The sequence below is a fragment of the Dufourea novaeangliae genome, unplaced genomic scaffold (genome assembly GCF_001272555.1).
Source record: "Dufourea novaeangliae isolate 0120121106 unplaced genomic scaffold, ASM127255v1 scaffold306, whole genome shotgun sequence".
NCBI classification, from domain to species: Eukaryota; Metazoa; Arthropoda; class Insecta; order Hymenoptera; family Halictidae; genus Dufourea; species Dufourea novaeangliae.
The window spans coordinates 137,577-152,965 of record NW_015374178.1 but is presented as its reverse complement, the minus strand read 5'-3'; the positions used below and the strand labels follow the sequence as shown (position 1 = coordinate 152,965).

The window sequence follows — 15,389 nt, the reverse complement described above, 5'->3', positions numbered from 1 at the left end:
AAAAATACCGGTATTTATTTCGGTTTTCGGTAATACATACATATCGGTTCCGGTGTAGCTTTGATACCATAATACCGGTATCAAAATCGTACCGGTTTAAGTCCCTGCATATAGGTGGTATTATATTATTTTTTCTACGTATAAACTATAGTTTAAAACAATGTAATGATTTTTGTTAAGTATAAAATATAAAGTACATTTTGACTATTATATTATACTTTATGTTTCTATCTGTATTACATTCTAATATCATAGTATTTCTGGGACTCTAAACGCAATTCGAAACGATGTCCATATTAGTAGCATAGAATATCATCAAAATTAAAACAAAACAGGTTGTAGTAACAATTTTCCGAGAACGTCTTCACTCACTATACTCGACGGGAATATTCTTTAGGGAATTATAAAGGACACAGTTTAAGTTATATCGGTTATTTATTAATATACGCAATAAATATAAATTTTCAGTTTCTTTTTTTTAGAAATTGTTAATGTACAAAAGCGTCGAAATACATCAATTATGGCAAGAAGTTCGACAATTCTGATTCCAATCTGTTATTTTTTCCAACTTTTGATCTTCAGTTCGAGACCGATTTGCTCGATTTACACCGCTGTGGATTTAATCCAGTTAAGATGGGCGGACACACGAGTGTAGACAGTGGGGTAGTCGGTCATGGCACAACCCATAGCCCACGAGACAAGACCCACGATTTTTCCATTCACGGTCAATGGGCCGCCAGAGTCACCCTGTAAACAGTATAGTTTCGTGTTTTCTTAATAAATAATAAAATCATCACGATATATTTTATTTCTACAATAGTATGTAATTATAATCGGAAGGCATGATAATGTCATTCGAATGGATTTAATATCATTTGCATGAAACTCACGTGGCAAGATCCTTTCGAAACACTTGGATCGTACGCGCAGATTTGCGACTCGTAGATGTTGTAATTGTGCGGCTTGTATATGTGTTCACAGTATTCTTGGTTCGCGATCAAAATGTTTACGCGTTGCAGGAATACGGTTGTAGGGCCACCTTGCTGTAATAATTAATTTTAATATTTAATAATAAATAATTCGACGAATCGTATTTCTAATAATCAGTCGAAAACTAAATTGACTTCCTTGGTAAAATATCTCAGATAACTTCATCTGCGAATTCGATACAACAAAATCAAATCTCTAAGATAATATCATTTACGATATCAAACGAATCGTTTTTCCAGACAAAGTGAATGAATCGAGAAGTTACAACTTTTCGAGAGGTTATCAAAAATTATTTTATTTACCCTGAGTCTACCCCAACCAGAGACTGTTGCTATGGAATTCGGGTGGATAACCTCGTTTGCGGATGGAAGAGGGACGTAAGATATTTCCTTGGACTTCACGAATGGTCTGTCGACCTACAACAGTAAAGAATAAACAGTTATTTTAACGTATTTCTCGAGTTTAACCCTTAACTAGTAAGGTGAAAATCTTATTACAAATCTTGTTACTTATCACTAGACTGCGGATGCTTATGCAAATATACGTTTTTATTGTCCATTTTACAAAAACTGGCATTAAACAGAAATTCTTTAACCTTATTCAGGATTCTATTAAGTTCCAAACAAAACAAAAACTTCATCAAAATCCATGAAATATTTTTGTATACTGAAATTTAAACAATCACATACGCTATAACTGCATAAAATTCGCAGTCTACTTATCACACACAATTAGTCGTTTTTCTTTCTCACGTAAGGAACATTGAAAGAAACGATCATCCTTTTAAGTAATTGTTGGATAAAAATAAAATATTCTAATGGTTTCGTGAGAACCCACCGTATCGGTTAAGGGTTAATGGTTTGTGAATTGATTTACGTTTAACTACCTTCAGCAACGCGATGTCATTGATCCATGAATCGGCCGAGTTGTACTTCTCGTGAATCTTGATTTTCGTTACGCTGTGAATAGACTTTGGTTCCTTCAAGTTTATTGTGCCAGCGACCACTTGAATCTGCGACTCCGTTTTCCTGTAAAAAGTGAATTCTTTTAGAGTCACCGAGTTTTCTGCTTTGGAACGAAATCGTCTATGCTAAACATCTCGATTGATATATGTATTTACCCTTTGACGCAGTGAGCCGCGGTAATCACGTAATCCTTATTGAGAACCGATCCACCGCAGAAATGGAACGAGCTGCCTTTGTTTTGAAGGGATACCTGGACACGAGAGAGGGCGGTTTTTATTACAAAAATAAAAAAAATAAATAAATATTTATTATAAATGCAACGCAATGTCCGCCATTTTGAGGGAATAACTCATTAATAGTACTCATAACACTTCCAAGCCCTTGTCACACATTGCTCTTTTGTCTTTGTCAAACAATTGCAGATCGCGTTAGGAAAATGCTCTGGCTCACCTGATACGGGATTTCTCCTGCCTTCGCGTCCTCCCCGTTCACGATCCTTGGATCGAACCACGGTATCAGCGCAGCTGTGCAAATAGTTGGGTACACAATAATTAGCAGTGATTGCGGATGAGCCGCAGCGCATTAAGTACATAGAGTCTGATCAGTCTGCATATTAACAACATTTAACATATTGATTGCCAGATGATTATTCGACAAAAGTTGATTATGAATCAAGCCGTTTCTTGAACGGCTAACAAATAAATTAGGATTATTACTTTAAATTGTATGATGGGAATTGTGAGAAAAACGTAGGATGAAGATTCAAAGAGTACTCACCATTGGAAAGGGATAAGAGAGCAAGAACGGATAACGTTGACAGGAACATGTTGCCGTCTATGTGTTTTCCACAGACTGAGCTGAAATCCCCTAGCCGGCAATATATTATATACTCGGCGACCCTGTTTCGAAACTGCAAAAGATTTCTTTGGCCCCACCACTCGAGATTAGATAGAATCTGCAATCTGTGTCGTATCAATACATTTTTCGTGAGTAATCCACATTGCGATGATTAATTACTTTCTGATAACACCTCCGATCGACCAGATATTTGATCGACCCGGACCGTTTCCTTGTTTTTGTTCGATCGTGTTTACAGAAAACATTTTGGGGCACTGATCAGACGCCAGCTGTTTTGGCATCGTGTACGATGCAAGAATCATTCGTTCTATGTGTACATTATTTAAATTCATTTCTTCATATTAAATAATTCGCGTATTAATAATTTGTGGGTTAATGTATTATGTTCGTGTTTTTAATTTCTTTTCATTTGGGACATTTTCAGCCGATGAATGGAAATTAATTAATATATGAAATCGACTGCCAAAGGAGTAAAGAATTAAGAAATGGAGTAATATCTATCATTTTATTAGTTATGTCTGCAATCGTTTCAATGAAAAGCAAGAAGTATATACTGTTTTCTTTGCAGAAACATAAACAAATATGATACATGAGACTAAGACACAATAATTGCACGTATAAAATCGTGACATGTGACATTCATTATTATTGTTTTGTTTGTTAATTTTTATCAGTTTGTGTACGTAAGTAACAAACGTAGTATTACTGTACTACGATGGTTATATCGTAATTTTATCAATTAAGGAAATATTTTTATTAAAATATAATTAGAGTTTTAAAGTAGAAAAATATTTTGAAGTGTTCGATGTTAAATTGTCTTTTAAATAACGATTACTTCGGAGTAATAAGTACGTTACTGTAACAAAAAGTCTAAAAATACTTCAAGTTTATTCTGTCATTTGAATGTATTAATTTTTGTTTATCTTTCGTCTTTTTTTAGAAAGATATTTTTTGACATTACTTAGCCATCACCCATGTCGTGACGCATTGGTGTATGTTTGGATTTTCCGTCTCGTGAGATTTTAATCACACTTGACAAGTACTTGATCAGTAAATAGTGACCCGATAAAAGAGTACCGCGTCGAGTAGTGAGCGTGATTGTCAGAAATATAGTATTATTTATCTTATTTGCTTGTTAGTCTTTATTTATTGCGAACATTTAAGTCTAATACGGTCATATAGGTTCTAACCATACATTTTGTATTTTACAATAAAATGGCTTCTATAAGAAATTAAAAATTGCACCGATTGTAAAGAAACATTTGAGAACGTATTTCCATCCTAGAAGATCTTTTAAAATTTGTATTATTAATTCTACAGTAGTAAATATATAATATTACTGTAGTGTACAAAGTCCGTACAGGAAGTAGCAGTTCTCTGAAGTATGTGTTGTTCATTTCAATATTTATACATTGATATCGTATGTCATGTACTATGACTTTCTTTTTCTCAATACCTGGAAGTGTTGTGTAGAAAAAAGAGGCACTTGTATTAAGTGGCTAATAATTAATTTCCGATTCAGAATATGTAGCGATATAATCTTTTGTACGTCACTCGCTGCGCAATTCAGTAGTTTAGACGAATACGGTGGATTGCTGATAAATTTGAAACACTGATAAACGCCGAGTATCAATCAATGCGGAGCTCTGCTCATTCATATGTTGTCGTTGTGATCCATATATGGATTCCGAAAATAAGGTCAGATTTCTTACTGATTTGATCAATTTCTGTGATTTCAAGGTCATCGGTTTTGAGGCCTATGGTTGAATTCTTCCTAAATGCTTAACAAAACTACTGTAATCTCACGAACGATAAATTTTCGTAATTTGTGCACTTTTACCAAACACTTCTTTTGCAATTTAATCAGTTCATTTCTACTGTTATATATAATTTTTGTTTTTATGTTTCTGTGGTGTATCAAACTTTGACTCGTGACCTACAGTTTCGATCATTCGTCAGTATCGAGTTCCACGACGAAATTTTAATTTGCAGAAGTGATTTTTTAAGCTTCAACTTCGAGTGGTAAAAATTATTAAAATTTTTGTGAAACTTCAAGATTTAGATATTTTATAGTTTTTGAGAACCGAAACGTTCGTTGGTTTTGGTGGTCAAAGGATAAACAATGCTCGCGTAAAGATTAGGTAACAATAAACATAATAAAGTGATACGAGCGAAATTTGTCTTCCTTCCAAATATGTAAGAACATAATTTTACCATGTAAACCTGTATCAAACGTGGAGCATAGCCTTTAATCTTCGCCTTTCAGCTATAATCCTCTTTCTCTGAAGATTAGATTTACATCACGTGAAAAAAAATGGTTCGATAAAATGGAACTCCGACTCGTTTGCATTTCCCGGTGTAACACAAAAAATAATGAACTGGAATTTTCAACGATTATGAGTTCATATTGACCCCTTTCGAAACTAATTTTCAATGCCTCGTTAAAGGTACGATTACGCTCCTCGAGGTTAATTCTTTCTCGGACCCAACGTTTCCCCTCCCTTTCATTTGCTCCACCCTTTTCTCCCTTCTAACCTTTGAATTATCCGAAGTATCTCAGCTCTTAAAGTATCGACGTCTACAAAAGCGCAGGCGGAATGAACGATTCAAAGGTTGTCCGAGGAAAACGAGGACTCTTAAACAAAGTGCTCGTGTGAATTATTCGAGGGCGTAGTTTTTCATCGTTTCGAGGGAAAGTCTGGATCTTCGTGGAAACCAGAACGTGAAATGTTATACCGCCGAGACACAGTCTCTCAGATGGTGCTCACGAGATTCCCGGGTTGCCCTAATTCGATGCAGGTCACGTAGAAACAAAATTAAATGGATGTCACAAAAAACATCAAATTCTACAGTATCAGAGTCATGTATATTATATTTATTCTATCTCTTTTTTAAAATTATCTATGTTTACCTAATCTGTCAGAATAGAAGCATTCCGATTGCTCAGTAACCGTGTATATTTTCGTTGCCTACACAAGGGTTAAGGCTGAGCTTTTTAATTTCGAAGACTCGAGTTTTCTACGTCAGTACGTCATAAATACATAAACATCCGTAATCTAGTAATTACCAACAATTCTCGGTAGGAAATCTCGGTGATCGTTTTCGGTTCGACGTATGGCACCGGAAACGGTGGAGCAACACGTGAGTCTCTCTTTCGCTGGAACGAGAGAGAGGCTGGCGTATTGATCCTTACACCACCATCCTGACCTCCTATCCTTTTTCAGCCGGCTGCATTATCCTTCCCTTAATCCACCGTCGGCGAGTGCAATAATTGCATTTAGATTGATCGTATTAACTGTCCGTTTACCTTCGAGTTTAATAGCGAGTCGGTTACGGATTAAAGTGGAGGTGGCTGCGCATTTCGCACGACGGCAGGGGGAGGGGGCGGTCTACCTGGGGGCCATTCACGGCGACTGTTCCCCGGCTCCTTTCAGAGCTTGAAATAACGATCGAGCTGAACGCGGAAAAATTTAGTGCCGCCGCGCGAATAACGCCGAAAATTCACCGAAACTCTTTTATCGGGATCTCGCCCCGATTTCTATGTAGAGCGATTTCGGTGTGCACGTGTGCGTGCGGTGAATTCCGCGGAGACATCGAAAGTAATCTTCTTGCGTTATTAAGGCCGTGACCACGAATTTCCGAGCGTTTGACGTGGTTATACGTGTTAAGTTCTTTATAGATCAATAACACGGATCGGAGACAGGATTTTCTGTGGCATATCCAGTCGATTGTCACTGTCAGTGAGTGTAGTAACTTGATAAAAGTAATATAGAGAAGTTCACTGGATGTTACTCGAGTTCGACAGAGCGTTCTCAATTTGGGGGCAGATTTTTTTTATTGGAGAATGTCGGAGATTTATTGCTCGAGAAGTGAATCAATCATTTTTAGCGGGCAAAGTACAAGTGGATGTTTCATGTTTGATAGAAATGTGATAATTGGAGTGTGGATATTATGCATTGTGAGTGTGTAAAACGTGAAATAATAATATTGATTGTGATTAATGAAATTTCGTTTTTGGTTGTAATCTAATTAAATGTATGGTATAGGAAACAGATTTCGGATTACCTCCTGATTTTTTAGAATGATATAAAATTGTGAATATGTATAAACCTTCACAGATTAGTGATAATACTGAAGATCTGAAGCTTTGATTTCGATTTACAGAATTTCATATTTATGATATTTATATCGATTTCTTTCATAATACTTTGAAGTTATATTTAGAATCAAACAAGTGAAGGATCATTTGTGGGCGAGAAATAACTAATTAAAAAATTAAAAAATCTCTAGTTTGTGTAATAAATTCAAATCTTTTTTATTGATAAAACTTATGACTTTCAAAAGATTGACAGTATTATAATTAAACACAGTTTATGAGAAAATAAGGTACGAAATATGAGTGAGTACAAACTTTTGTAAGTCACTACAGGTATTATTGATGTACAGTGTATACTTAAGTATATGTTTAGTAAGAATACAGATTAAGTATAATTTTCAGAGAATTACTAATAAATTCACAAATCTCAAAAATACTTTTCGGAAATCTTCGAAGAACTATTTTCCTTTAATGAAACTAAATTATTCACAGATCGAAACAATAAATGTTTTTGATAATTATAAATTTCATGAATACATTTTTCAAATCACATTTTTCTAGGAACACTAAATCTGAAATAGAGTAACTTTAGATTTAAAGACCCCTCGTCGTAAAATTCACCAGTATAATACACTTACATTAATTAACTAATTACATGGCTGACAAAACTTTCGCAACAGATACCATTAGCTGTTTTCTCGTCGTCTTTCGTGGGGGAACGCCTCCGTTACATATCTCACGGAGTCGTTGATTATTCTCAAGAACGGGAGAAGTAAAACAAACGCGCGCATTCATCAAGATTGCAAATGACATCGAGTTTCTTAAGGGTAGAAGCATTATTACTTACCAAGTAGTACAAGACCGTGACGCCATTTGCGGTAAACAATACAGACGACGTTTCTGGTTGCAACAAACAACCGAGCGATGCACTCCACGTCTTTTTCCCATTATACCCATACTTCCTCTCGTTAAGGGAAGTTTAACCGGTGTAAATAATGTTCTGCTTTAGCTGTTTGATCCAACTTCTCTAAATGATATTTACTTCCGCCGAACTTGTAATCCAGTTACTCGTTTTATAGTCTGTTACATCGTATAAATAGGTTTCTGTATTACAACTAAGAATCGAACTTCTTTCCGAAAGTTACATTCGTTAAATGAGTCACATTTTACCGACACTATTTGTAATTTAATATTATTGGTATCCAGTAATATAATGTAGGACTATATTAATAATACAATATAATAGGTAATCATCAATGAGTGTTCAAATGCTCCTCGGTATTGAACTGTAAAATGTATATAACTAACATAAATCTTCGATATGTATTTATTTAATGTTTATTATAGCCTCAGATTAAAAAGTTTAAAAAACGAATTGACGTGTGTCTGGTTACGTACTGCCTATTTCACTATGGCGCGTAAATTCAGTCAATCTCCTAATGCCTCGTCACATTTATCTCATACTGGACCAGTGTCCCAATTCTTATGAATGGTAGAGTGTATTGCAGGTGCGTATCTCGTCGAAACTGCAAACACTATTGCGGACTCAATCTCCAGGTCCACACGGGCATGATAAACACGTATGAACGTTGGAGTATCTGGGCTTTGTCAAAAGAGCCGTCCACGAATGTATGTATATTCGGTGGAAGAGTGGTTAACCGATCGTGCAAAGCGTTGCGGATGCCTGTTTCGACGATGGATTTCGACCAGCTACCGCGCAAACACAACGGTCGAATCAAAGGGACGATTGATGATGTCGGTGTGCTGGTTCTCGAATTTACCGTTCGGGGGAGCGCCTATGAATGTGCCAACGGACATCGAAACTAATTAATACAGGTGTAAATATAATGAAAATAACCGGTAAATCATTGTTTATCTTCACGACAGATCGGGGACCAGGTATGTAGACTGGCGTCTGAAAGCATAGTCTGTCACTCAGAAGAAAAAAAACAGCCGGGCAATAACGTGTACACCCCGTATAATTGGAATATGAGAGATTAAAGAGGACGTACAAAGCAATTTCCGTGATACTTGGTGTGCAATGGATTGGATTGGGATCCGGAGCGATAGAATGAGAAATCGCGGAGAACAGCAGCGCGGCCGTTTGTGGTGGAATTGGCGATGATCCAGGTACTTCGGGGATGGTGGTTCTCGTACGTGCTGATAATGCAAGCCCCAACCAATGAATTGTCGTCGAAGCCAATTCATTCTTTTAGTCGCGAATTCGCGAATCGTTTCGCGTCGATTTCCCTTCCGGCAGCCCTCGGGGGAGAATCGACTCAGGTTAGCACAACAGATTGGCCATCGACCTTAACTTTCCGTTCATTTGCCCCCCCCCCCCACCCCTTCCTATTTGGTATCGTCGGGGCTTAAACCATGGAGGAACCACCCCTGCCTCCCGAAAAGTTCCCCAATATCTTCCGTCCGTTTATAAAATTCTTAGGAAACTCTGAAAGGAGGGGGAAAGGGGGTGGCTCGTGCAGGATGTATAAAATACAAAACATCCTTCGCCACTTTCGGGGCACACACAGAGAACGACGATGCTATCGTGAGTCCAGGAAGTAGCTCCGGGGGTTAGGGAAAGTTTCGCAGGCCGCAGGACCTCGTGAACTATGCGGAACGCGCTTGAGTTGTACTACACGGGATAACATCGGGTTTCATCCATGATGGAAATCTCGAATATATGTACAAGGCTGTTCGTCGACGAGCAGAGAGAAAGAAAAAAAATACTTGGACCTGTTCAGGGGATTACTGGGCAACAGAAGCTTCGGAGTTAGGGAATCCTTTTTCTTAGACTGTCGCCAGGTGTAGGGGAAAATTTGTTGGGTCCACAAATATATGCATTGATTTATAGCCGTCGAGTTCGATTTCTAGTGTTTTAATACAGGCTAAGAATTGACCTGTTTCGTAGAAAAATCTTTGCACCGTCGTCAGTGCCTGTAAAAGCTCCGAAGTGGTTGGACCTACGCCAACATCAGGGCCGATGCACTTTCGCATCTGTCCCAGCGTATCGATCGGTTGGTCATCCCATCAACGAACCCTCCAAGGCGATGCTAATGGTCAATTGCTTGCAAACAGTTTGTCTAGCTTTCGCATGATAATTACGGGAACGTTTCGGCGTTTAAACAGTGAAATGTCGTCGTGGAACTTATATTTCTGAAAATTAGTCCATGAAACGTTGGACCACCCGGTATACAAGTAATTTTCCCACGGATAACTCGATTACAGTTAAACAGAGTTTATAAATACGACAGGAGGTAAGACTCTGACGCGTGCTATGAGTTAACAATTACGTATGGTCCTCGAGGGAGTACTCTTGGCGCGTAGTCGGGAAGGCAAACGGCAGGAATCGTGGGATTGCTTATCTTAGGATTAGCATCGGGTTCCTTCGAGACCAAATTGCCTCGAATTCGCCACGAGAAAAACAGCGTAACTGGCCGCGAACGTCGGTTGCCTGTTGCGTTCCACTGCTTCTAACCGACGATCTTCTTTTTCTTTCTGCCCGTACCTTACTCCCCCATAAATAAACGTACTTTGGTATTTCGAATGGCCGTTTCGTGGCGGAAGTTCCGTAATTGCTGTGTATCGTGGAAGTTTCGTTTGGCGAGTCGGTCGTTCACCGGAAAGGTAAATATTTTGCGTGAGAAGTATTCGATCGGAAAGTTTTCTTTGGCTTTTGTTCTTTTAAACAGAATTTGTAAGACTGACTAAAGAGTATAAAATAATTTTCCCTAGCCTCATAGTCACTATAGGTAATACATAGGTTCGTTCAGTAATAAATAGTAATAATAAAATATCCTTATCTGCACTGGAGAAAATGTTTCAGATTTAAATCATAAAGATCCGTCCAGTCTAAACTATGAATATTCTTTTCCTTTCTGATCTCCCCTTAATATTCCGTGGACATTATTCGCTTTCGCAGTCGAGAATCCATTTAATTTGCTTAGTTATAAATGAGTTTCCCAAGACGTTACGAGTCCTGGTAATTTTCCCTTCCTCTTAGAGTGTTTTAATGACATCGTAAAATGAGAATACTCGGTTCTTCCATCTTTCTGTTACCATAAGACTCCTTCGGGTTTAACTCGACCGTCATTTTGACTTTCCAGCGTAAAAGACCGAACAATCGCGAGGTTCGTAACAAAGATAATCCGTCTTGAAAGGAAATTCGGAAATTAAGTGAAACATCACTTCCTTATGATTTAGGATGGTATCTACTACCTAATAGAAACTTTCAAATTAAATTAAATTTATTAAATTAAAAACTGAAATTAAATTAATAATTGATTAAATTAACGTTATTATCGTGTCGTTCTAAACAGAGAATAATATTTAATTAGAAAGAGTGGGTACAATGGTGGAATGTCCTTTTACAAATGAAACTTCTCCATTTCGTTTTTATTGCATCCTCCTCAATCTTGTCGACATGATTTATCGACTCTCGGTACACACTCGATATTCAACGAACACACCGTGCGCAATTTTATGGTTTCGCGATCTGAAATTCGGATCGCGAGTATATACGGCGTGATCGGCGGCGGAGCATACGCCTGATTTAGCCTGCTGCGAGGGCAAGGGGTTCGGTAAACTGGAACGGGGAATCGTCCGCCATTTTACTACGGTCTTTGAACTGTCGTAAACCGAAAGAACGCGCTCGTTCCACCATTATTTCTTTCCGCGTGTTTGCATTATGCAGCGAGTTTCCGAATTCTAAGGTTTCTTCGTGCATGCTTATGGTAACGGTGTTAAACATTCCGTTCCTTTTCTTTATTTATAGGTGTTTAGTGCCCTAAAATTACCTGCCTGTATTGGTTAAGACAATCTGGGACTAATGAAGTATTGCATAATAATTCAAAATTATTTTACCAATTAACTTCGTTTCTTTGTGAAATCTAAGCTGCTTGAAGTTTTCTGATCCGAAACATTTCTGAAAGTTTCTGAAATGAAAGATATTTACTTATCTTGAGAAAGTAAGAACACAGAGGTATTTCGTTAATATTTGTTAATCTTTCAATTGAGCGATCACATAGAACTACTCTCGGAGAGTCTTCGCATTTGGGTTTCCGGTTGAATAGGTCCACCGAACAGAGAGTCGATGCTTTCGTTTTTTTTAATCAAAGTGCAATCGGCTAGTTCAATTTGTCTGCAACCCCAATCGCACGGTGTATTTTTTCGTTCATGGCTACAATAGAAGCTAACGCGAAATAAAGTTACACATCGTTTCCAAGAACCATTCATGTTTTTTTCCGGCTGTTTAATAGTTTGTTCACTTGTTTGAAAAATCACAATTATACACAAATGAGTTATTCTATAAATCTAGAACAACATAATTCCTTTCATTTCCATTAGACTGCGTGTTTTGCTATCCAGTTCAGGTACGAGGTGATGCGTGTGTACACGGAAGGATAGACCGTACTGGCACAGTTTCTCGACCAGGATACGAGTCCAGCCAGTTTTCCATTTACCATCAAAGGACCACCAGAATCGCCCTACAAATGAGTATAAATAAAAAAAATATACATTTTCTCCGATGAAGACAATGTTCAAACACGAAATATTTTGTGATACTTGATAGAATTCAAAACACATAATTCGTGCCCATATCTTTTAGAATTCTTTATAATTCATTAACGAATGAAAAGTTACGAAGGTTTAAAATGCTGAACAGGATACTAGAAAACTAAGATTTATTATTAAATACGGTAGTTCTAGTGTGAATTTTAATTTTAAATTTGACTTTATCAGTTGACAAGTTCTAGAGTTTACGAGAGATGGAGTTAATACTGCATTTTCAGAGGATCGTTATGTATTCTTCGGTGAAATTCGTTTAATTTTAACTCTGACGGTTGCTTAAGCGATAATTGAAGCTTAAGAGATTTCATTGCGATTGTACAATTTGAATTTTAAGGGTGTAGATCTGATAAATTTCAATTAAATACGAAGGCAATGAAGTACAATTACATGGAAACTTTAGGTCTTACGAAGTAAATTACCGAAGGAATTAATTAAGAAACTGACCTTGCAATGTCCTCTGACAGCAGTAGGATCGTATGCACATAGGTGTGTACTGTAAATATTTTTAGACGGGTTGTATATATTTCTGCAATAGTCCTGTTTAGCCACCGTGATATCCACCCAATGAAGAAGATCCGTTCTATCTCCTTCGAACTATAAGATTGCGTGATTAGACAGAGTTTACACGTCGAGGTACAGGTTAGTACGATAATAAATTAGCTATTCTCGCTTGTTCTTCAGTTTCGAATAGAATTCAGTGTAATATTTACCGCGAGTCTGCCGAATCCGGAAACTATAGCCCGATCATTAGCTTTAGCGATGTCTGCGGACGATGGCATGGGAACGGGAGATATCAGAGAAGACTTGTCGAACGGAGTTATTACCTGTATATAACAATTTACATAGTTAGCTACGGTGACTAATATTCGGACATATTTTATTATAGTAGTAGTATATAATTACATAGTAATTAACAAAAATGTTAGATGACCCGGAAATAAGAGATTCGTGAAGTGATTTGAAACAAGTCTCCCATTTCCGGGTCCTTTGAGAAGGATCAAAATTATGACCATTATATACACAGTTGTTCTTGTTGATTACAAGTTTATGAATTTTATTTGCTTTACCATAAAAGAAAAAACATTAATTATAGTGTTTGGATTTACAATTGTATGTACCTTAATCAAAGCGATGTCGTTCACCCATGAATCTGAGGCATTGTACTTTTCATGAATATAAAACTTCTCTGCGAATTTTCTCAACATAGGCCTCTTTAGATCAACTGTGCCAGCAACAATCTTGATGGTTTTTGGAGTTTTGCTGGGAACAATATTGCATATTGATCGAAGGCATACTTTATGTATCAGTCAAGTTTTAATTTAAAATTGTAGAGACTATTCTATTCTTTTTTCCCTAGAAAACTATAATATCAAACTTAAAAGTCATATATTTCACTTGCCTCACTAGACAATGGGCAGCAGTTATAACATAATTTTTGTTAAGAATCGATCCACCACAAAAATGGAACGACGTGTTCATCTGTTGAAGGGATACCTAAGAAAAATTTTATATAAGTTAAGAAATTGCAAGATGACTACAATAACAGGTAAACTGCGAATTATCGTTTCGCAGATATGAGCATTCAACGTGACACGAGTAGGTATATCAAACTTACTTGATAAGGAAACTCTCCTGGCTTCGCCACTGTCCCATTTATGATTCTTGGCACAAATTCACCTGTAATCATTATAACGAAATTATGGAAGGATTCTTACGTTTAGGAGTTTAGGAATACCAATACGCGTTCATGTCATTTTTAATAATTAGAAAGTGCACTTTAAATCTGAAATGTTATGGTTATTTAGAGAAAAATGGCGGCGTCAGAGATAGATTTTTTTATATTCTTTGAAAGAAATATTGTTCTTACAAGAAGTAGTTATTATTTATTTATACATCAACACACACTGCAAAAGTTAATAGATTTTGCTGAAACATTAAAATTGATCATGCGAGCATCTTTACTTAAACTTTAATTTTTATATGGTCACACTCACCGTTTGCCACAGCAAAAATTGCTGGAAGGAAGAAAACAATTAGCGATTTCATCTTGACAGTATGGTGTCAGTACAAGTACGTGATAATGTCTCCAGAAATTATGTCGACGCGCCATATTTATATACTTAGAGCGATTGTCGTTTTCACAAGATTAGATAACTTAATAATTTATCAAAATAACGTATCCGATTTTCTTCAGATTAGATACCTTAATGAATATCTGTGACAGTTAATAAAAAAGGAACTATTTTTTAACAACTAGTTAACAAGTTGTTAAGAATCGTCAATTTATAGATTACAACAAGTTCTGTAATTTAATAAAATAGTTTAATAGACAGTACAATAGTATGACAAATTCGATTTATTATCAGGCGCTTTCAGATTTGAAGCGTGTTCCTCTTTCATTTTAATTATTACTACGAATTAATTGAAAACTAACCCAAATCTACCCACTCTCTCCTACCTTAAACAATCGAATACGTTGGCCAATGGTGTACCTGAAAGGCGCAATCACCGTGGAGAAATCGTCTTGAGGTCACCAAACGTGACCACGATGGATAGTTCCGGAGAGGGTTAGGGGGTGAGGGGTGACCTCCCCCATTATCGCGGATTCCTGACAGACAGCTGTGTGTGGGAGGGGGGCGTTTATCCGTGTTGGTGGAGGGCCGATCGATTCCAGCGCGGCGAAAGGACCCGGTTTGAGAACCGCTGGGGCACACAGGATTCACCTGCGATCGACGACCCCGTGTCCTGACCCTATCAGTGATCCCACCACGGGCTTCAATATCGCCGCGAGATCGCACCTTTGCCGGGGAAACGGTGTCGCTCGACGAGTCTCCCGAGCTTCGAAATTGGAAGGGCTCCGATCAATTATCATGGAATATTATTTCGAAGTGCTGGGGAAGGAATGTACA

The 15,389-nt window shown here is 37.3% G+C and overlaps 1 protein-coding gene across 1 annotated transcript; it reads right to left on the bottom strand.

Annotated features, from left to right (window-relative positions):
• Positions 1-603: 603 nt before the first annotated feature.
• On the bottom strand, positions 604-14,167 carry LOC107192081 (chymotrypsin-2-like). Its single transcript, XM_015581275.1, has 11 exons — positions 14,096-14,167; positions 13,880-13,974; positions 13,599-13,740; positions 13,191-13,304; positions 12,925-12,973; positions 2,406-2,479; positions 2,111-2,205; positions 1,877-2,018; positions 1,293-1,406; positions 891-1,043; positions 604-747 (listed from the first exon to the last, which is right to left on the bottom strand). The coding sequence occupies exons 1-11, from the start codon at positions 14,165-14,167 to the stop codon at positions 604-606; spliced, it is 1,194 nt and encodes a 397-aa protein (XP_015436761.1).
• Positions 14,168-15,389: the final 1,222 nt, after the last annotated feature.